General features: G+C 47.8%; 1 protein-coding gene across 1 annotated transcript; it reads right to left on the reverse strand.

Annotated features, from left to right (window-relative positions):
• Nucleotides 1-211: 211 nt before the first annotated feature.
• Nucleotides 212-9,268, reverse strand: PROZ (protein Z, vitamin K dependent plasma glycoprotein). Its single transcript, XM_084262741.1, has 7 exons — nucleotides 9,185-9,268; nucleotides 8,096-8,120; nucleotides 6,021-6,134; nucleotides 3,713-3,844; nucleotides 2,431-2,510; nucleotides 2,227-2,350; nucleotides 212-1,034 (listed from the first exon to the last, which is right to left on the reverse strand). The coding sequence occupies exons 1-7, from the start codon at nucleotides 9,188-9,190 to the stop codon at nucleotides 523-525; spliced, it is 993 nt and encodes a 330-aa protein (XP_084118867.1). The 5' UTR covers nucleotides 9,191-9,268; the 3' UTR covers nucleotides 212-522.
• Between the last annotated feature and the right edge of the window lie 13,870 nt (nucleotides 9,269-23,138).

Genomic DNA, 23,138 nt, shown 5'->3' on the forward strand with positions numbered 1-23,138 from the left:
ATAAGAGAAAACACAGGTACTGCCTATGAGGGGAAGTGTTTTTTAGTGTGGTGGGAGTGTCAACATAGGCATTAAAAGGCCTATTGGACTTCCCCTGGTCTTCTTAAATTTTACTTGTGTGGATGCTGAACGAAGAATATGAATTTGCTGAATCACATCTCAGGGTAACAAGAATTAAGAAAACTCATTTCCTTCTAGCAACATTTAAAATCCCAGAACATCATCCTTTTTTAAATTTTTTTTAATATTTCTTTAGTTCTAGGAAACTTACAGTTCAGTCAGTTTTTAGTAAAATAATCAGGTTGACCGCATCATGCCTTTCACAGTACTATCCATCAACAGAAGAAGGAATGGCACACTGGTTTTTCTGTAGGAAGTGGAGTTAGGTGCAGAGCATCGTTGCAATTTCCATTGTTGGAAGATGGTGATAAGAGTGTCACCTGGGGGTGCCGGCTGCATCCAAAGGTTTCCTTGCAGTGATCGGTGAGGGTTCTGTCCTGCAGAGCTGGCTGTGTTTGCGTCTTACTTCATGTTCTGTTTAAGCCATATCATGTACCTCGCGGTGTTAGTGAATAGAAATGTGTCCCAGTCAGCGTCTTCTAGCGGCCAAGATCCCAGGATACCGGTCAGAAACCACGTGCCCTTGTACTCCGTAGCTAAAAAACTCCCTCCAGCCAATCGTTTGTCCACGGCCTCCTGGAGGTGCCCACAGAACTGTCTGTTGGTGAGGCTGATGTTGAGGGTTCGCTTGCACTCCTCAGCAGGAAGGTAGGAAACCCGCAGCTCCTCCCCTTCAAGGTCATCGCTTTCCATTCTCCAGCCGCTGACGGTGCCAGGCAGCTTGGGGATCAAGATGTGCTCTGCGAAGTCTCGTTCCGGGACGCACACGGGGAGCTGGTGCCTGGCGCACTCCACGTGCTCTTGGAGTTGCAGTAACGCGACGTTGTTCTCACCGGTGTCCTCGTCATACCGGATGTGGATGTGTTTCTCACTGACTTGCATGATCTTCTCCATTCCACTTGTTCTGTTAGGCCCTGGGAGGCAATGACATTCCAGTGTTCTTAGGAATGAATTTATTAGTTTAGCCTGGAGAAGAGGAGGCTGAGGGGAGGCCTTATCACCACCTACAGCTACCTGAAGGGAGGTTGTAGAGAGGTGGGCAATGGTCTCTTCAGCCAGGTGACAGGAGACAGGACAGGGAGAAATGGCACAAAGCTGTGCCAGGGCAGGGTCAGATGTTAGGATGTTAGGAAAACATTTTTCACTGAAAGAGTTGTCAGGGCCTGGAACAGGCTGCCCAGGGAGGGGGTTGAGTCACCATCCCTGGATGTGTTTAAAAAAAGGGTAAATGAGGTACTCAGGGATATGGTTTAGCATTAGGATGGGAACGGTTGGACTTGATGATCTTAAAGGTCTTTTCCAACCTTGTGATTCTGTGATTAGAGACCTGAAAGCTGCCTGCAAACTGACAGCAGCCTAGTTGTGCCAAGAAACACGTGTGGTAGAGAAACTAGATCTGCTCTTTGTTGAAAGTGCTGCAGTAAAGGTAAACTATGAACGATACCTTGGCAGCTTTTCAAAGCTGTCTAGAAGCATGCATAATTTCAGAGGGAAAGACAAATGCCCAACAAGAGAATTTTGGAACAAAACAAAAGCCACCTTTAAATTCACATGGTTTAGCTCATCCCCAGGTGCTGAGTTCTGAGTTGCATTCAAGAGGTAGTTGTGTCTCTGAATCACAGAATCATAGAATGGTTTCAGTTGGAAGGAATCTTAAATGAGATCATCAAGTTCCAACCCCCCTGCCATGGGCAGGGACACCTCTCACTAGACCAGTCTGCTCAAGGCCCCATCCAGCCCAGCCTTGAACAGTGCCAGGAAGGAGGCAGCCTCCACCTCCCTGGGCAACCTGTTCCAGGGCCTCATCACCCTCATAATGAAGAATTTTTTCCTAATATCCAATCTAAATCTACCCCCTTCAATTTAAAACCATTCCACTTCGTCCTATCACTCCACACCCTTCTAAAATGTCCCTCCATGTCTTGTAGAGGTGTAGGGGCAGGTGTAGTTCAAGGTATTCAACAGAGATGCTTAAATGAGGTGATGGCATATTTGTTTCCTTTGACAGTATTTTTATGCAGCAAAAATTTTAGTAAGCTTTTTCTTACAATTATTTTGTCACTACTAAAATGTAGCTACAAGAAGAGAGAATGTTCCATGACCTACCAGCACCAACCCCGATGTCAAAGCGGCTGTGCAGGAGGGCACACTCTGCTGTAGTCAGTACAAAGTTACTTTTCAGCAGCACTCCCCCACAGAAGCCCTTCCCCTCCGAGTTCAGCAGCAGGACCTAAGAAAATGCCAAAAGCCACTAGATGAGTGCTGTCAGTGTGAGGTTGAGTGATGGGTTTCCTGAGTTGCTCGAAATACCTGCCAGGGAAATGGCTCCTCACGTGTCTTCCTGCTGTTTGTCAGATTGTTGTCCTGAAGTCTGCCACATGCACATTGATCTGGCATATGAATAAACAACAACAACAAAAAAATTGAATCCATGTGCTGTATCATTTCAAAACTACTCCCTGAAGATACCTTACTTCATCCACCTTCACCACGGGGTTTTACTTTTGCACCAAGGAGAAAGGACGGTTTCTCAACTGCTGAAAATGGGAATAATTTGCTTGGTAGCTGTAGTCTTAATAGTTGATGGCACTGGATGTTTTGGGTCATTCCATTAGGCTTGTGGTGACCACATTTTCACATTTTAGTGTAAGTAGTGAAATGAGGCTTCCTCAGCCTCATTCTTCATCTTTGTATCCTGAATTTAAATGGTGCCAAATACCTGCTGGTTCTTGCCCAATCTAGACAGGGTCAATCCCAGGTTGTCCTTGTTGAAGCTGTTACTCCAGGGGTGTGCATGCATCTCTCTTCTGGTTCGGACAGCAAGCGTGCTTTTTGAAGTGGGTACCCCAGTTACCTGCACTTGCCACACTTTCTGTTTACACAAGCTGAATTCTGTTCAGGTGAAGCTAAACCAGAAGACACCTTCCTGGAGCACACCTAACATGCTCTCATTGCTGATTGGTGCTTAGTCTGCAGGACCAAACCAGAGCTAGTCTGAAGTAAAGCCCACCTGAAAATGATGTCAGTTGAGTGTGAACATCAAACCTTCAGCATGAAAAACGTGGGTCTACAGCTTAACTCCTGTTGGGCCACCCTACTTGCTGGTACATAGGCAAAGGCCCAAGTACCCTACCATGATTTTAGTAGACCAAGTCTATAAGGGGATGAGATTGAGGTATTAGCATGAGATTGAAAAAACAAGGCTACAGCTTTGAACTAATTAATACAGAGGGAAATGTTGCCCTTCACTTACCAGTTCTGAATCAACTGAACCGCATTTACAGACAAGTCTTCCATTGAGTTACTCTTTACTGAGTGTAGGAGTAGAAAAACTGGCCCAGTGAGTGATACACAGGGTGATTCAAGTCCTCTCTGTAGACCCATGTTGGAGACAAACTGTATTTCTTTTACTGCTGTTCTGGCCTCTTGGGTGGTGGACCCTAGATTTCTCCTTTTTCTGCCCAGTTTGGAAGGTCAGTAATACTCTCATTGCTTGAGTCTCCAAGCAGACCGATTGCATCTGGGTATCAGATGGTGCCTGCCCACCCCAGTACTTAGTATATGCCCCCTGTATTTCTGCCCTCACACCTACCTAATGCAATGCATGCTTTCCCATCCTTCCCGAGCTTGTAGCCATCAGCACAGGAGCAGCGGTACGAGTCACTTCCTGGGTAGCAGAAATGGTGACATCCTTCTTTTCCTTGGTGGCGACATTCATTTTTAGCTAAACAGTACAAGCAGAGGAAAAGCATTTGGAGAAGCCCTGTAGGAAGAGCTCTGGGGTTGCTGGTTGACAGCAGCTCAGCATGAGCCATCAGTGTGCCCTGGCAGCCATGAAGGCAAATCCCATCCTGAGGTACATCAAGCGTATCATGGCACAGCCAGCCAGTCAAAAGAGGTGAGTATCCTGCTGTATTCAGTGTTGATGTGGCCTCAACTGGAATGTAACGTGCAGTTCTGGGCCCCAGCATTTAAGAAAGATGAGAAGGACCTTGAATGCATCCAAGGGGGGGAGGGGGGGGCTACAAAGCTGCTGAAAGGCCTGGAAGGAATGTCTTGTGAGGGTAAAGACTTTGGGCTTGTCTGTTTGGAGGAGGCTGAGGGGCAGCCTCATGGCACCCCACAGCTTTCTGAGGTGGGGAAGTGGAGAGGGAGGCACTGAGCTCCCTTGGATGCAGTGATGAGATCTGTGGAAGTGGCTCAAAGCTGCACCAGGGGAGGTTTGTTTGGACATAAGGAAGCATTTCTTTATCAAGAGTGTGGTCAGACACTGGAACAGGCTTCCTAGCGAGGTGGCTGATGCCCCAAGCCTGCCAGTTTTTAAAAGGCTTTTGGACTATGCTCTTAATGCCTTGCTTTAACTTGGTCAGCCCCAAATTGATCAGGCAGTTGGGCTAGGTGATCACTGTAGGTACCTTCTAACTGAAATAGGTTCTTTGCTCTTCCTGTTTTCCTTTTCCACCTGCACCTCGGAGTTTTGGGGAGTGTAAGCAGTCAAGGATCAAACTAGGCCTGCCATGTGGACCTGTGAGTGAAAGGATACCGTGGGGTTTCTATCTGCTCTCTTAAAACACCGAGTATCTGTTGTACGTGCTAAGGAGGCAGGTATTGCTTGAGGAAGGAAAAGGTTAATGCTTTCTGCTTTTCAGCAAAAACAAACACATAGGTCTCACTTCTCACACTTGTGCTAAGGAAAGTATCAACAGCTGCTGAAGGTAAGGAAAAAAAAGAGCATTAATCACCTTTGGAACATGCTCAGTCAGCTGTCCGTAGCTGAGCAAGCGCTTAAGCAACAGGAGGAACAGACATTTGATGATGGCTCTAGCCCACAGACGGAGAAGTAGCAACGCCCCCTCCATAAAGTGGGTTTCCAAGGCTCACAATCATAGAATCATAAAATAGTCTGGGTTGGAAGGGACCCCAAAGATCATAGTGTTCCAACCCCCCTGCCACAGACAGGGTCACCAACCTCCAGGCCTGGATCTACACAAGGCTGCCCAGGGCCCCATCCAACCTGGCCTTGAACACCTCCAGGGATGGGGCATCCACCACCTCTCTGGGCAGCCTGTTCCAGCACCTCACCGCTCTCTGTAAAGAACTTCCCCCAATATCTAATCTAAAACCTTCCCTCCTTTAGCTTCAGTCTATTCTCCCTTGTCCTGCCATTATCTACCCTTTTACAAAGTTGATTCCATCTGGCTCCTAGCACTGGTCCAAGTTGTGTCACTTGCTATACTCCCCAAGAAGCTGGTCTGTCTCTGTCCTGTCACGCCCCTTCTACAGAAAATGACCCTGCCTTGCAGCAGCTGGGGCGTCTCCCACCCCAGGGACCTCCGAGCCAGCAGAAATACTGATGTAAGGGCTGGCAAGTAGAACCTGGCAGATGTAAAAATGTGGGATCTGGCCCAGGGTGTCTTATACCAAAAAGCATCCACTTTGCTTTAGGCCTTTAACACTTCCACTGACAGTGGCTTGGTTTTCTGTCCTGTGGGACGGACTGTCTTGGGGTGCATGTGGCCTTGGAGGCACCAGGGTGCCTGGGAAGTCACCCCAGCAACACAGCCCTGGTTCTTCAGGCCCCACAGGAGGTCAAGCAGCCAGGGAGCACAGGTGGGAGCAGGCAGGGAGCCCACCCATGAGAGGGAGTTGCTCTTGCTTCAACCCTTTTTCTGCACCCCCAGAGAAGGGAAGTTCAGTGGGAAGAGGCAGCCAGTGTGACCTTGGGATGCTGTAACATTTTGGTAGACAGGCAGCACACATCACCACTGATCTGCCAATGACTCTGTGTTTTAACTCAAAACCCAAGAGCTGGCTGCAATGAGAGAGCTGCGTGTGGTCTCCCAGGGATGCCCTATGCCACAAGGAGATAGGTCTCCTCAGAAGAGGGGGTGATGCCTTACCAAAAGCACAGTTCTCTCCCTCGTAGCCCTCAGCACAGGTGCAGGTGTAGCCACGGATGCTGTCCTCACACACGCCGTTGTGCTGGCAGGGGCTCGATGAGCACCTCCTGCCACCTGCAGCAAAGCCAGGAGAGAAGGACAAGCCATCACCACTGCTGACCTGAATTATGCAGCAGGGTGTGAGCTGCTCAGCGAAGCATTCCAAAAAGCAGTTTGGAAGGAAATGGGCTCTGTCTCACCAAACTGCTCCTCAGGCATAATTTTAGCCCATGTCTCTGCTTCCAGAGGCGCTCCTGCAGCCCCTGGCAGGGAGGACAGGAGATGCCCAGATGTAGAGCCCATTTCTGGATGGTGGAGCACCAGGAAAAAGCACTGACTTAGAGTTCATGTGCTTGTTACAACTGTAATTGTCAGGCTGGTGATTTAGGTCTCCCTGTTATGCACTGATACACACTGGATTAAAAAAACTGGTATCAAAACCATACAGTAAGCAATATCAAACTCAGATGACATCTGTCCTTTATACATCTCTGCAATTACTATACAGATCCTAGCATGCTTAATCCTTCTGAGGAACCAAACACTGAAACTAGAGGATGTCCTCACTATGGATGAAGCACCAGGCAGAGCTGCCAGTTACCCTTGAAAGACTTCAATTTGGAATTATTTTCCAAATAACAACTGCTTATTGTAGCTATGAGTGACTGGGGAGCCATGAAAGCCTAGCCTGGGACATGCTCTCCATCCTTTCTATAATTTGAAGCTTCATTAGAGAGGTTAACTCTACACCCAGCTGCCCTAATTGGTATCAGGGCCAGAAAGGTGAAAGCTCTGCCTGGTACTGAGAAAGAACCACCAACCATCATCTGCTTAAGCTATGGGCATGTGTATATCTGGGTGCTGGCTGTACTAAAATACTGGCTTAAGGCAGACACATACCACATGCCAGAGGTTTAGAAAATGAGACTTTGGAAGACAGGATGAAAAAATGTATTTGTTTAGTGAGGAGGAAAAAAGCCATGGAGATGCACGGTAGCAATCTTCTAAATTGTTGAATTGTAGAAAAGTTATCACAAAGAAGGAAAGGCACACTGCTGTTTTGTAGGAGTAAGACAGGGCATACTAGCTTGTAATTACTGCAAGAAAGCCATTTGCTAAGCTTGTTTGGATGGACCATTCTCAACTGGTTGCCCTTCTTTCTTCATAGCGTAGAGAAGCAGCCGGCCTGTCATGCTCAGTACAAACACCCAGTGATTGAAATTAGAAGAAGTTAATCTCAAAAAGTAATGAAAGGCCGGATATTTAGCATCATTCTTCATAAAATTTCTATCACTCATGGGATTCTTCTATTTAACAGTTCCCTGGGCTCAGTGTTTTAGTGCCTTCTGCAGAAAATTAATACTAACTGCTGGGTTTGCCTCCTCCTTATCCACTGTCTAAACCTAAGATTAGAAACAAATAAAAGCTAAATTAAAAACAAGTGAAAAACTTAGGATGAGGCATACAGAAAGAAGGGAGGCAATAAGGCATGTTCTCCAGCAGCTGGTGCCATGGGCTCCTTGTTCAGGAGGCATCTAGTTACATCAGCTTCTTACAGATTTGATTCTTGCCTTGAAGGCTGCTGAGGGATGATGCAGTGCCAGCGTCCAGGGTTAGCAGCCAGGCCAGTAGCTTTAACACCTATTTATTATTTAGTGCTAGGTTTGTATTTGGGACATTTTGCTGTTAGAGCTGTCCTGCTCCATTGTATCAGCAAAGCAGACCTTCTCAGGTCCCAGGTTGTTTTTGAAGAGCCTGAAGTTGAGGAAAAGCAATAGCCTATTTACTGTGATAACATCTACTGACTTTCAACTCTTATTCGCTTTGCAGTCTTAAATGTTTTTTCCTAATTATTACTTTTTTGAAAACTTCACATGAATACTTCTCCTCCTCTTTACTACAGAAGTGACAAATGCCGACTGGGTGTTTCTTTTAGGATTAAATCACTAAAAAATCTCAGAAAACCAGCATCAGGCTGAAGCATAATGCTCAGTGGGACACCACTACACAGGAGAGAAATCAAGAGGCCACCTTACCATAGTAAGCTTCCCAAAATATTTTCTGGGGAGAAAAAAAAAAAAGAAAGAAAGAAAAAATGAAAATTAGATTTTAATTCTCAAATAACATCATCTTCCATAAATGTTTTGGTAAAACAAAAATGTTGTCTGAGAGAATATATACTACAGTTCAACATTTGTGCCATTGCACAGCTGCAGGTTCTGCCCTGCCTGTAAAATTTGGACAACATTAGATGGGAGGGGGTTTGCATCCTGCTTATTTTATTGTTTCTTAAAAAGCTGTAAAGGAAAAGAAACTCTTTGCAAGTAAGAGAGACACAGCTGAACCCTTTAGCAATAAGGTTTCCTGGAAAACTGGCCAGCTATTTTTGGTCCAGTGTACATTGTCTGTCCCTGGGAAGGGACCCCATCCTGTCCTGTCCTGCTTTGGCCTCAGTGGGTGCTGCTGGACACAGAGAGGACAGCAGAGAGTGGAGCTGCAGGTCGCTGATGCTGGTCACCAGCTTCACGTGTCCTGCTTCTCCCTGGGTACTGCAGCCAGCTCTGCTCCTGCTTTCCCCAAGGGGACACCTCTCCCCACACCTTATCCTTCTTCTCTATCAACTGCCGTGGGCAGCCCCATGGCTGTTTCCTCTGCTTTCCCTACAAAAGTAATCTCCGGCCAGATTCCTATTAAAGAGCACAGCATCCAGCTATACGTGTCCATGGGGCCTCTTGTACAAGGTGTCTTGCAGCTGCTGACCAAGTGAGCCTCTTTCTACAGGTCCCACCACTCATTGTTGTATCGCTTCGCCCCATCCCAACACCCCCGTGCACCTCCTGGTCCCTACGGAATGCTGAAGCCGTGCTTCCCTCTGTGTGGTCAGGATGGGGCAACAGCCATATCCTTTCACGGCATAAGGCACAGGACACTTCGTTTTCCAGAGGGGCCTTTAAAAGTGTCAGAGCTGGCTTCTGCATTTCCTTTTTGACCACTGAAGACACCTGCTTTCTACCTGCTGGGGTGGAGAGAAACCCCAACGAATGGAGCAGGCCGCAGGCCTGAGTGTGGTAGTAAAGGACAAGGCAGTAATTTTTACTATGCACACAGGAAAACAGAATACTTACCAGCATTTCATCATTTTCAAATACTTCTCTTGCTTCCTCATGTGTACATCTTTCTTCAAGGCATTCTCTTTCCAAGCTGCCTTGGAGGACCTCCTCCAAAAGTAGGGAATTGTCCCGTCTCTGTCTCTTGATAAATTTGTTTGCGTCATCAGACGATATAAACACTGAAACATCATATGAAAAATGCTAATATAAGTACTGAGATTCATTTCCTTACATATTTTTACCTCCTCCCTCAGCCCCTCTTGTTTTAAAGACCATAAGCAGACAATTTTATTCACAAAGAGAAACTTTGGGGATGACTCAGGGCTTCAGCCACGTTAGCCCATCATACTGAAAGACCCCTACTTCTCCAGCTCAAACTCAGCTGAGGAGTCACAATCTTTTTCTTTTGGGATGGCCAGACCTGCTCCCAAGCATAAAGGATTTGAAGCCCTTCCAGAGCACTGTTGCTGTGACACAGCCATGGAAAGGGAGAAATATTATTATAAAGGCTGAGGCTATTTTATAAGACTTCATGGGGCTTTCAGGCTCAGCAGCAGGAGTGAAAATGATTTGTATTAATTTATGGTGATGGATCCAAACTGATACCATCCTGTCTGACTTCACAGGAGTTTTTTGCTGAGAAGCAAAGCTGTGACATACCTGAGCTCTTGGCCAAATCTCTCTTACGGAGAATGAATAAAAGCTACCCCTCGGCAATGCTCGAAGTTCTGAGGGCTACATCAATCATAGAATCATAGAATGGTCTGGATTGGAAGGGACCCCAAGGACCATACAGTTCCAACCCCTCTGCCACTGGCAGGGCCACCAACCTCCAGGCCTGGATCTACACAATGTTGACCAGGGCCCCATCCAACCTGGCCTTGAACACCACCCAGGGACGGGGCATCCACCACCTCTCTGGCAGCCTGTTCCAGCACCTCACCACTCTCTCTGTAAAGAACTTCCCCCTAATATCTAATCTAAACATTCTTTCCTTTAGCTTCAATCCATTCCCCCTTGTCCTGCCATTATCCACCCTTTAAAAAAGTGGATTCCCCTCCTGTTTGTGTGCTCCCTTAACATAATAATGTTAGCAATAACCTCCCTTAGCATTATCCTTTATGTGGAAGACACCATAATATTTTATTTTTAAAATTTTGGTTAAGAAGAGAACAAAGACACAAGAGTTATCACATCTCTAAAACTCCTCTTTGCAATGATGCCCACAACAAAACCTGCCCACCAGACGGTGGCTGGTGCCGCGCTGGAGCCTGTTACCTTTGACATTAAGGAATCCGTGGCTGCGTGTGTCAGCGCATGTTTGTCAGTTCTCCTGCATTCAGAACGTAAACCCGCTGGGGTTACCGGCAGGGAGTGTTTTGTGGTTCTTGAATGTTATTTTATATGGTGTTTGGGGGCCCAGCAGTGCTGGGCACAAAGGTTGGAGTAATCAATAACACTGGAATTTGAAAAAGTAGCAGCAATGACTCAGTTATTCTGAAACTGCATGGAAATGCTTAGCTACACTTCTGAAGGGTGTTCAATAAGCAACAGGCTTGCCTGTGATATCAAAAAACAACAACAACAAAAGCTTTGTGTATGTGTTTTGCATTTTAAAAAGTTATCCAACACCCCGGCACACATTTCTGCTGTGCAGTGGTTCAGACGTGGCCAGCACAACGGGCAGTGCCCTTCCGCTGCTGCCACTGGCATCGTGACCTTCTGAAGCAGTCACCATCTTTCTCTTCCTTGCCCAGCTCTTCCTTAGTGTTGACAAACCATGGGGGATTGCTACAGAAACATAAATTTCTTCAAGCTGGAACAAGTATGCATCTCAGCATCTTAGTTTTAATTCAGTAGTGACTAGAAATATAAACCAAAATTCTCTTTAATACGAGGGGTGCTCTTTAGGAATGGTAAAAAAAGACAGAACTTTACCCTGGTGTAAACAATGGTACTTCAAAATTGCACTGCCTTAGTAACTTAGCACAGGGTTTTTTTATGTAGCTTTATAAAATAAATGACAGAAATATACAGAAAAACAAGGAACAGTTTTCAGCGGCACTACAAAAATAAACATGATCCAAGGTGCAAAACTACTGGTGTGTTGAGAGGAGCAGTAGGATAAAACAGAATGAAAGCCACAATAAAACGAAGGCCATACCTGTCTGCTCTGTCTGAAGGAAAAGGGCAGAGAGAAGAAACAATACTGTCCAAGAGCACCTTGCCATTCTTACCCTCTGAGCCTGATGGCCGCCTGCTGGCATTCCTCTGGCTCTCAGGGGAAATGGCTACATGAGAGATGTTGAAGTTTAAAGTCCAGCTGCTCATGAGAAAACAAAACCTCTAAGGGCAAAGCCTGGCCTCAATGTCAACACGTGAACAAACTTAGAAAAAGCCCCAAACCCAGCCGGTTCATTGCCTTACTTATTTATTTTTCCTTTCTTGATATTTCTGGAGAGCTATTTACTATGCCCTCCCACCGTCTCTGGTTAACTCTACAGTAAATGAGCTGTCTACAGTCTCTTCAGGCCCCTGAGGCTACCAAATCCTACTGTACCTGTCCCAGCAAGGGCTTTCTCAGCCCTGGAAAGCAGGGAAGGGTGGGGGGGAACTGTTGCCAGTGGTCACGTCTGGGTGCTGGGGAGCTCAACCAGCACCCTGCATGCTGAGGAGGTGCAGTGGAGGCTCACCTCTCCCTTCTCACCTTGCGAGCAGCAGCTGCCCCATTGTTTTTCCATACTCCTCAGACCCACTATCCCCACAGGAGTGCACGCCAGTGAGGCTGCCACCACAGACCTTCTTGCAGCCACTGTCCACTTGCCTCTACCTTCCCATGATAATGAATATATTGCCCTGTGCATAAGCAGTACAGTAGGTCTGGCTCCCTTCAGCATGAAAAATAATGCCACCACTTGATGTCAGCACAGGACTTTACAGAACCCCAGCAGAAACCTGTGGCTCTGCAGATTGATTTATTTTTTAGCAAGCTGTTTACATATTGTGGACCTACGTCAGCTAAGGATCTCCATTAGGCACAAGGTAATTATTCAAATTAGGCTAATAACAACAACAGCACAGAGCTTCAGAAGCTGTATTCTCACTTGGCCTTACTTTACACAACCCTTCTTTCTCACCGTGTTTGCTTTAAACCAACTGTTCCTCGACTGAGCAGCTTGGGAGTCCTTGGGGTTGGGTCACAGTGTACTCGGTACGTTGTGGCACTGACGTTGCTTTCCCTGTGTTGGTGTCACTGCAACAGGCTTTACATCTTCATTTTTGTGTCACCGTGGAAAATTGCATAAAGAGAGGGTTTGAGAAGGGGCAGTCCTTTCCTCACATCTGTCATTATGAAGAGTTACTGGGATTTCTTTTTCCATTCCTTTAATTACCACAGTCAGCACATGGAGACATGTTTCATTAAGGAGCTCCACACCCCAGTTTCCTGTAGCCCTGGTTAAGGGGTTGCTTCCTGCTTGAGTCAGCCCTCCATGGGGAGCTGGGGGCTGTGGGGAAAGGGAAAGCCTACAGCTGCTTGCTAGGGCAGGGAGGAGAAGGAGGGATTGGGACTGGGCCCATGAGGAGCAGACCCCCTCCAGTGTTGTTCTGCGCTGTGCACACACACACTCCGGCCTCACCCCCAGTCCTGTGTTCCTGTTGCCAGACCACAGCTCTGGGAGTGCAGAGGCAGAAGAAAACGGGATGATGTGTTTTTTCTGACGTGCTTGGAGATGCGTAAGTTGGTGGTTAGTGAGCGCCTCCAAGCCCTGCTGCTCCGAGCCATCTGTGCTGCAGATGGACCTGGTGAGTTTCTTGCCTCTGCCTCTTCTTCTGCCCCATTTTGCCTCTGACACAGTACTCAAAACCTCGCTGGCTTCCTCGATGGTCTCTCCTTGCTCCAGGTTACTCAGAGCCCAGGCTGGTAAGGCGAGGAGGTAGGAGCAGACATGAATGATGGAAGTACTTGCAGCCACACTGCAGCCCATCCTGGGCAATGCCTGTCCACTCCCAGGTGGCACAGGGCAGCAGCAGACAAAGAGCTGCTGAACCCTATGGCCACTGGTTACACAAGCCGCCTCCTTGTTCTCCATGTCATTGTTTTCCATGCAGGCCACTCATCTGTCACCTCCTGCCCAACAAATTGAAGACAAAAACTGTCCTGTGCACTGAGTATCGATGTGTTCCCTAAGCATTGTCCCTTTGCCTGAGGCAGCGGAGCCACTCCCTGCCCAGCTGGTCTCTCCCTCCCCATAGGGAAGAGCCCTGGAAAAGCTGCAGGTAAACAACAGCAATCATGCCATGTCCAAAGAGATAGAGAGGGCAGAGGCCCGGCTTTACTGTGGTTTAGCTCAGTAGCTCCTCTGTCAGGGAACTGTTACATTGTGGTGCTTTAGGCTATTCACTTCCTTTAGGCTATATGCACTGACAGCTCAGAGACTGACCACATCCTGGGTTGCATCAAAAGAAGCATGGCCAGCAGATTGAGAGAGGTGATTTTGCTCCTCTACGCTGCTCTGGTGAGGCCTTACCTGGGGTACCGCATCCTGCTCTGGATTCCTCAACATAAGAAGGGCATGGACCTCTTGGAGCAGGTCCAGAGGAAGGCCATGGGGATGATCAGAGGGCTGGAGCACCTCTCCTACAAAAACAGGCTGAGAGAGTTGGGCTTGTTCAGCCTGAAGAAGACAAGGCTCCAGGGAGACCTTACTGAGGCCTTCCAAAACCTGAAGGAGCGTACAGGAAAGCTGGGAAGGGACTGTTTGTAAGGGCATGTAGTGACAGGATGAGGGACAGTGGTTTTAAACTAGAGCAGGGCAGGTTTAGATTAGACATTAGGAAGAAGTTCTTCACTATGAGGGTGGTGAGATGTTGGCACAGGTTGCCCAGAGAGGTGGTGGAGGCCCCATCCCTGGGGACGTTCAAGGTCAGGCTTGATGGGGTCTGAGCAACCTGATCTAGTGAGATGTCCCCGCTTACTGCAGGGGGATTGGTCTAGATGGCCCTTCCAACCTTCTACATTCTGTGGTGCTATAGAGAATATGGAAATGAAAGCAGAAGATTCAGGAATAAAGGAGAGCTTTTTCAAATTTAAGCAATGCTCTCTTGCAGTCAGCTGTCTAGGAACAAGAAGACAGGAGTGCATCTCAGCACTGACCTGACACCAGGTGAGCGTGATGTGTGGTCTTTGTCAAGAGCTAAAAATGAGTGCCAAGAGCTAATCCCATTTAAATGCTGATGTATGCTCTGCTTGTACGAAGCAAGGTTTTCAGCACTCCTGCTTATGAGGAGCACAGATCTTTGTGTGGACAGAAGCTAAAAAAATTTCAGCTGAACTTTTCCCATCCAGCAGAAAGGAAGCACATCCTCTGCAAAGGGTTAGTCCTTAGCACGGTTCAAATGGGCTGTAATTCAGTTGAATGCTTGGACTGTCATCAGCCAGTTCTGTTCACCACCTGCCAAATCCAAAGTGCATCAGCATTTCTAAAAGCTGGAGGAACTTGAAGCCTCATTGGAGTGTCAGCACTGCCTTTCTGGTGTGGTTACAGATTGCAGGAAATCGTGGGGGAGCGGTCAGCGGGTGAGGAATGTAACCCTGGGGAGCTCTGATTATCTCCTGTGGATGCTGCACCCACAACAAGGACTTGTGCCTAAGCCACAAGGTTGTGTAAGTCTCCTGACAGCAAGAACAAAAGCCATCATGGAACTACTCTGACATCTACCCCCTCCCTAGCAGTGTTCAAGGCCAGGTTGGACAGGGCTTTGGGCAGTGTGGACTAGTGGAAGTATGTCCCTGCCCTTCCAACCCCAGAAGGGTTGGAATTAGGTGGGCTTTGAGTTCCCTTCCAACCCAGATCCTTCTATGGCTCTGTGTTCTCTGTAGATAGAAGCTCTGACATTTTCTACTTTCGTGTAGACATTGCTAAAAACAGCAATTGTTGTTAATATTTACTTTATTAAAATGTTATATCTTTACTTCCAGTTTTGAGTTACCTTAACTCTCCCCACCCCCTTCATCTTAATATCCTTTTCCCTACCAAAATTACAACCAACAGAACTGGATATGGAGCAGCCAGAGCATGGCAGAGCGCATGCACAGACAGCACAGCATCACTTAAGCCTTGATGCAGCTTCAATGATGACTAAGGGGAAATAGTAAGGTGGGTAGTTTTGCCCCAAGATGAGCAATATTCTGATCCCCTGTGAAAAAGATAGAAAAACCACTTTGGAGCCTGTGTCATTTGTATGAGAATTCTATTTTTTTTCTCTCATTGTCTCTGGTAATGTGACAGAGCACTGGGACAGGCTGCCCAGAGAGGTTGTGGAATCTCCTTCTCTGAAAACATTCAATCAGCCTGGACGCATTCCTGTGTGATTTAGTCTAGGTGACCCTGCTCTGGCAGGGGGGTTGGACTAGATGTTCTTTCGAGGTCCCTTCCAACTCCGAATATTCTGTGAGCCTGTGATCTTCCCATTGCCCTAACCCGGACTTCAGGGTCAAAATGGTTAAGGATGGCTCATGGAGAAACCTAAACAGAGGCTTTGCTGGCAAAGTCCTGGAGCACTGACTGACCCAGTCTGAAGTGGGCAATGAAGAGATAAGTGTTTGGAGTTTACCTGGAATTCAGACTTTCTAATGTCGTTTCTTGTCTTCTCTTTCTGCCTGATTCTCTCCCCTGATATCTTGGAGCAGCAGCCCTGCAGCTGTATCCAGCTGTTGTGATCTAAGGTATTCCTGTGATTAGCCAGTTACTCCCTGTCGTGGTTTCACCCCGGCTGAGAGCCGAGATCCACGCAGCTGCCTGCTCCTTAAAGGAAAAGAGCAGGGAAAAGGGAAGGGGGGGGGGGGGGGGGGGGTAAGAGGTAAGGGAAGGGAAAAGGAAGAGGAAGGGGAAAATAACCCCAAAACCAAGAAATTAAGAGGCCCGTGGGTTGGGATAAGGATAGTTTACTAAGATAACAGAAAGATACAATGTAACAATGCTAACAGGACTTTAGAGCAAAAATATATGAAGCTGTTGATACCCAATGCAGTTTCTCACCAAACCCACAGCTCAGTCCGTGCCACCCAGAGCCGTCCCAGAACCCGACCGTCCCCCAAGAACCGCGCGTCCTGGAGCCACCCCAGGCCTTCCTCCCGTCAGCCCCCGATACCCTGGGCAGGACGTAACTGGCGTGGAATACTCTCTTTGGTCAGTTGGGTCACCTGTCCTGGCTTCGCCCCTCCTTTCTCATGAAGAGCTGAGAAAGTCCTTGACTGTCTGACAGCAACTAGAAACATCAGGGTGTTATCAGCACTGCTCCCATTTTAACTCTCAAAAACAGCATTCCATCCGCTGTTACACATGAAATTAACTCCATCCTGACCAAAACCAGGACATTATCCACCCCTTATTCCATACCATTTACGTCATGACCAGATCCAACCCTTTCTTTCAGGTATAACCAATTCCTTGTTTCAGACACACATATATGTATGTACACATGTATACACACACATGTGCATATAAGTATTATTCCCTTAGTCTATGGACCATTCCTCTGAGTTTGTTGAGTGAATGAACATTTAGTCCATGATGATTTTCAGGCTTCATTCGTCGTAACAGTCTCTCATGGTGTCAGTATGTGCCATTGGATCATTGCATGCTGCATCTCAGGCTCTCAACCAATACACCTGACATGGTCCATGTTCATAGTCTGTGAATCAAAGATGTTCATTTCCAGGGAAGGAGGAAAAAGTTCTTGGAACACCAGGTCTTGATCTCGTCATCGTGGCACTCTTCCTTCATTGACTTGTATGACTCCGGCTGTAACTCCATTGGTACAACATACAACAACATACAGCAATAATAGCAATAATGAATATACAGTAATGGGTTATTTAGCAATTACTATAATACAATTTCTACCTTATTAATTATATTGGCTATTCTCACCTAAAATCAAATCCCTTTGAGGTACACATCGAACTTCTCCATCCTTCTGCATTACCCACCAAGCACAACCAGGTCCTTGAGCAAAAGCAATCCCAGACATGGGTTTACCTTTGCCTGAAGCAGGGATGACCCAAACCGTCTTCCCTAATATACTCTTCATATGCACCACTGGGATTCTGTCTCCTTCTGCAGTACATGGAAATTTTGACTGGGCAGGACCAGCTCGATTGGTGGATCCCCTAGAGTTAACTAACCACGTGGCTTTGGCTAAATGTGTATCCCAATGTTTGAATGTTCCACCACCCATCGCTTTCAGGGTGGTCTTTAAGAGCCCATTATATCGTTCAGTTTTCCCAGAGGCTGGTGCATGATCAGGAATGTGGTACACCCACTCAATGCCATGCTCTTTTGCCCAGGTGTCTATGAGAGTGTTTCGGAAATGAGTCCCGTTGTCCGACTCGATTCTTTCTGGGGTGCCGTGTCGCCATAGGACTTGCCTTTCCAGGCCCAGGATTGTATTCCGGGCAGTGGCATGGGGTATGGGATATGTTTCTAGCCAGCCAGTGGTTGCCTCCACCATCGTAAGCACGTAGTGCTTGCCATGGCGGGTGCGTGGGAGGGTGATGTCAATCAATCAATCTGCCAGGCCTCCCCATATTTATATTTCATCCACCATCCTCCATACCAAAGTGGCTTCAACCACTTCGCTTGCTTGATTGAGGCACACGTCTCACACTCATGGATAACTTGTGCAATAGCATCCATGGTTAAGTTCACCCCTCGATCTCGAGCCCATCTATATGTTGCATCTCTCCCTTGATGACCTGAGGAATCATGAGCCCATTGAGCTAGGAATAATTCACCTTTACGTTGCCAGTCTAGATCTACCTGAGCCACTTCAATCCTAGCAGCCTTATCTACCTGGTGGTTGTTTCAACGTTCCTCCATGGCCCGACTCTTAGGTACATGGGCATCAACATGACGTACCTTTACAACAAGCTTCTCTAACTGGGCAGCAATATCTTGCCATAAGTCAGCAGCCCATATGGGTTTGCCTCTACGCTGCCAGTTGTTCTTTTTCCACTGCTGCAACCAACCCCACAGGGCATTGGCTAGCATCCATGAATCAGTATAAAGGTAGAGCATTGGCCACTTTTCTCTCTCAGCAAAGTCCAGGGCTAACTGGATGGCCTTCACCTCAGCGAACTGGCTTGATTCACCTTTTCCTTCAGTGGCTTCTGCTACTCGTCTTGTAGGACTCCATACAGCAGCTTTCCATCTTCGATGCTTTCCCACAAGGCGACAGGAGCCATCAGTGAAAAGGGCATATTGCTTCTCATTCTCTGGCAGTTTGTTGTAAGGTGGGGCTTTTTCAGCCCGTGTTACCTCCTCATCCTCTGGTGACATCCCAAAATCTTTGCCTTCAGGCCAGTCTGTGATCACTTCCACAATTCCTGGGCGATTAGGGTTTCCTATTCGAGCCCGCTGAGTAATTAGGGCAACCCACTTGCTCCACGTAGCATCAGTGGCATGATGTGTAGAAGGGACCTTCCCTTTGAACATCCAGCCCAGCACTGGCAGTCGGGGTGCCAGGAGGAGCTGGGCTTCAGTTCCAATCACTTCTGAAGCGGCTCGAACCCCTTCATAGGCGGCCAGTATTTCCTTTTCTGTTGGAGTATAATTGGCCTCAGAGCCTTTGTAGGCCCGACTCCAAAACCCCAGCGGTCGACCTCGAGTCTCCCCTCGTGCTTTCTGCCAGAGACTCCAGGTAGGGCCATTTTCCCCGGCTGCAGTGTAAAGCACATTTTTAACGTCTGTCCCTGTCCGGACAGGCCCAAGGGCCACTGCATGGACTATCTCGCGTTTGATCTGCTCAAAGGCTTGTTGCTGCTCAGGGCCCCATTGGAAATCATTCCTCTTCTGAGTTACGTGGTAAAGTGGGCTCACAATGTGACTGTAGTTTGGGACATGCATTCGCCAAAAACCTATAACACCTAAGAAAGCTTGTGTTTCCTTTTTGTTGCTTGGTGGAGACATAGCTGCTATTTTATTGATAATGTCCATTGGGATCTGACGACGCCCATCCTGCCATTTTATTCCTAAAAACTGGATTTCTTGCGTAGGCCCCTTGACTTTACTTTGTTTTATAGCAAAGCCAGCTTCTAAAAGGATTTGAATTATCCTCTCTCCTTTCTCAAATACTTCCTCTGCTGTATTGCCCCATACAATGATGTCATCAATATAATGCAGGTGCTCTGGGGCTTCACCCTTTTCCAGTGTAGTCTGAATCAGTCCATGACAGATGGTGGGGCTGTGTTTCCACCCCTGGGGCAGACGATTCCACATGTATTGGATGCCCCTCCAGGTGAAAGCAAACTGTGGCCTGCACTCCGGCGCCAGTGGTATTGAGAAGAAAGCATTTGCAATGTCAATTGTGGCATACCACTTGGCTGCCTTTGACTCCAGTTCATACTGCAGTTCCAGCATGTCCGGTACAGCAGCACTCATACCTGGAGTGACTTCATTTAGGCCACGATAATCCACTGTCAGCCTCCACTCTCCATCAGACTTCCGCACTGGCCATATGGGACTGTTAAAGGGTGAGCGGGTTCGGCTGATCACTCCTTGACTCTCCAGTTGACGAATCAGCTTATGGATGGGGATCAGGGAATCCCGGTTAGTACGGTATTGTCTTCTGTGCACCGTCGTCATAGCAGTTGGCACTTGCTGTTCTTCAACCTTCAACAACCCCACAACAGAAGGATCGTCTGAGAGTCCAGGCAAGGCACACAATTGTTCAATTTCTTCTGTCTCCAAAGCAGCTATTCCAAAAGTCCATCGGTACCCTTTGGGGTCCTTAAAATAACCTCTACGGAGGTAATCTATACCTAAAATGCACGGAGCTTCTGGGCCAGTCACAATTGGGTGTTTCTCCCAGTCTTTCCCGGTTAAGCTCACTTCAGCCTCTAACACAGTCAATTGTTGGGATCCCCCTGTCACTCCAGAAATGCTAACAGGTTCTGTCCCAACATGATTCGATGGCATTACCGTACACTGGGCACCAGTATCCACCAGAGCCTTGTACTCTTGTGGGTCTGACGTGCCAGGCCATCGGATCCACACAGTCCAATAAACACGGTTATCCCTCTCCTCCACCTGGCTGGAGGCAGGGCACCTCTATTGTTGCTGACTGTGTTGGCTGTTCACTGGTGCAACGTTCTTCCTGGCAGAACCGCGTTGTGCGATTCTTCTGCCTCGCAGCTCATTTACTCGTGCTTGAAGGGCTGAGGTGGGCTGCATACCCCACTTCATCATGTCCTCACCATGGTCACGCAGGTAAAACCACAGCGTCTCTCGCGGTGTGTACCTACTGTATCCTCCCTTCTGGGATGATGGACGCTTTCTCCCAGTAGCTGCAACATCGCTCCATACGGGTTGGGAGTTGGACACATTTTTGTCAAGTCGCTTGACCAGTTTCTCTACCGCTGTGATCACAGAGAGGGAAACATTGTCCTGATATCTCCGGAGTCGGCAGGACACCTCATATACGGTATATATATCACTCAAGTCCATTGTTGCCAATGAATTGATGTGCCCTGCTGGTGCACTTCGTACAACCTTACGCCACATATCTGGGGTGCATAGGACCTCATCAGGATCAGAGGGAAGCTGTGAGTTGTCCAGATCATAATAAATTACCTCCCGTACAGCTAATTCTCTCAGGTGCTGGATAACTGCATCAATGTTGTTACACTTGGGTGATTGACATGTGATGTATTCCTTTATGGGATACCTTTCCCTCACACTTGACAGTAGTCGCCTCCAGAGGTTGAGGATTTCAGGCTTTTCCCCAATTGCCTTATCAATGCCTCCTTCTCTAGCTAGGGATCCCAACTGCTTGGCCTCCCTGCCATCTAATTCCACACTACTGGCCCCATGATCCCAGCATCGGAGCAACCAAGTGATGATGTGCTCACTTGGGCGGCGGCTGAAATCTTTTCGAATCTCACGCAGCTCACTCAGGGACAGGGATCGTGTGACAACAACCTCATCCTGAGATGGTTGAGATGGCCCTGCCTTATCCCGGGATGGTTGAGATGGCCCTGCCTTATCCTGAGATGGTTTGGATGGCCCTGCCTTATCCCGAGATGGTTTGGATGGCCCTGCCTTATCCCGAGATGGTTGAGATGGCCCTGCCTTATCCTGAGATGGTTTGGATGGCCCTGCCTTATCCTGAGATAGTTGAGATGGCCCTGCCTTATCCTGAGATGGTTTGGATGGCCCTGCCTTATCCCGAGATGGTTGAGATGGCCCTGACTTATCCTGAGATGGTTTAGATGGCCCTGCCTTATCCTGAGATGGTGTGGATGGCCCTGACTTATCCTGAGATGGTTGAGATGGCCCTGCCTTATCCTGAGATGGTTTGGATGGCCCTGCCTTATCCCGAGATGGTTGAGATGGCCCTGCCTTATCCTGAGATGGTTTAGATGGCCCTGCCTTATCCTGAGATGGTGTGGATGGCCCTGCCTTATCCTGAGATGGTTTAGATGGCCCTGCCTTATCCTGAGATGGTTTGGATGGCCCTGCCTTATCCTGACATTCATCAGATGACCCCGCTTTATCCTGACATTCATCAGATGGCCCAGCTTCACTCCCACCATACCAGCTGCCGTTGTTAATCCCTCCCTGTCTAAAGAATAGACAGGGCAGCAAAATCTTATACAGATACAAACACAAGTTCACGATCAACAATATCAGTAAATACCAGAGCATCATGACCAGAGACTGCTTAAATCAAAGTGCTTATCACACCTTTGTCTTAATTACAATCGGGTCAGGGTCAGATCTACCGTTATCCCAACCTTTCGGGGCCCACGTTGGGCGCCAAAAAGACTGTCGTGGTTCCACCCCGGCTGAGGGCCAAGATCCACGCAGCTGCCTGCTCCTTAAAGGAAAAGAGCAGGGAAAAGGGAAGGGGGGGGGCGGGGGGGGTTAAGAGGTAAGGGAAGGGAAAAGGAAGAGGAAGGGGAAAATAACCCCAAAACCAAGAAATTAAGAGGCCTGTGGGTTGGGATAAGGATAGTTTACTAAGATAACAGAAAGATACAATGTAACAATGCTAACAGGACTTCAGAGCAAAAATATATAAAGCAGTTGATACACAATGCAGTTTCTCACCAAACCCACAGCTCAGGCCGTGCCACCCAGAGCCGTCCCAGAACCCGACCGTCCCCCAAGAACCGCGCGTCCCGGAGCCGCCCCCGGCCTTCCTCCCGTCAGCCCCCAACATCCTGGGCAGGACGTAACTGGCGTGGAATACTCTCTTTGGACAGTTGGGTCACCTGTCCTGGCTTCGCCCCTCCTTTCTCATGAAGAGCTGAGAAAGTCCTTGACTGTCTGACAGCAACTAGAAACATCAGGGTGTTATCAGCACTACTCCCACTTTACTCTCAAATGCAGCATTCCATCCACTGCTACAAATGAAATTAACTCCATCCTGACCAAAACCAGGACACTCCCTCAGTAGCAGATTCAGGAGGAGGTTAAGCCCTGACCTGACCTCAGCAGAGCCAGTGCAAAACCAGCATCTGAGTGCTTCTACCCGCAGCCCAGACAGACCTAGCTGGGTGGTGGAGGTGGCTCCTGCCATAAACTTGACTTCCTGCCCATGGGAGACACGGGCTCTGGGGAGCTGTGCAACTGCTACACTGCTGGATTGCATTTGTGGAAGCTGATTTGTGCATTTATGACAGGGGGAAAAAAATAAATCTATCTGTATTGAAAAAATGATGGTAAAAAAAGGCTTATTTGAGTTTCAAAGTAAATCTTCCCGGACAGCTGGAGATAAAACTCTTTGTCTTCTCTTCAAGGACTCAAATAGCACTTAGGCAGAGCACAGATGATGTGTGCCTTGGTGTGTGCCTCGAATGGGAATTGCAATTCTCCGTGTAATTAAGCAGCTGGGAAGAGTGTCCCCACAGACAGAATTTGTTCTTATCTGGTACCGAACACCTGAGCAGGTTGGTGATGGTAGT

Source organism: Gallinula chloropus (assembly GCF_964237585.1).
Source record: "Gallinula chloropus genome assembly, chromosome: 1".
Taxonomy (NCBI): Eukaryota; Metazoa; Chordata; class Aves; order Gruiformes; family Rallidae; genus Gallinula; species Gallinula chloropus.

Bases quoted from the DNA above. Each gene is read 5' to 3' on its own strand.
- PROZ (XM_084262741.1), bottom strand. The intron at 6,135-8,095 runs GTAAGGTGGCCT...GCTTTGCTGCAG, and splicing joins ATTTTGGGAAGCTTACTATG to GTGGCAGGAGGTGCTCATCG. The intron at 2,511-3,712 runs GTAGGTGTGAGG...TTCATATGCCAG, and splicing joins GAAAGCATGCATTGCATTAG to ATCAATGTGCATGTGGCAGA.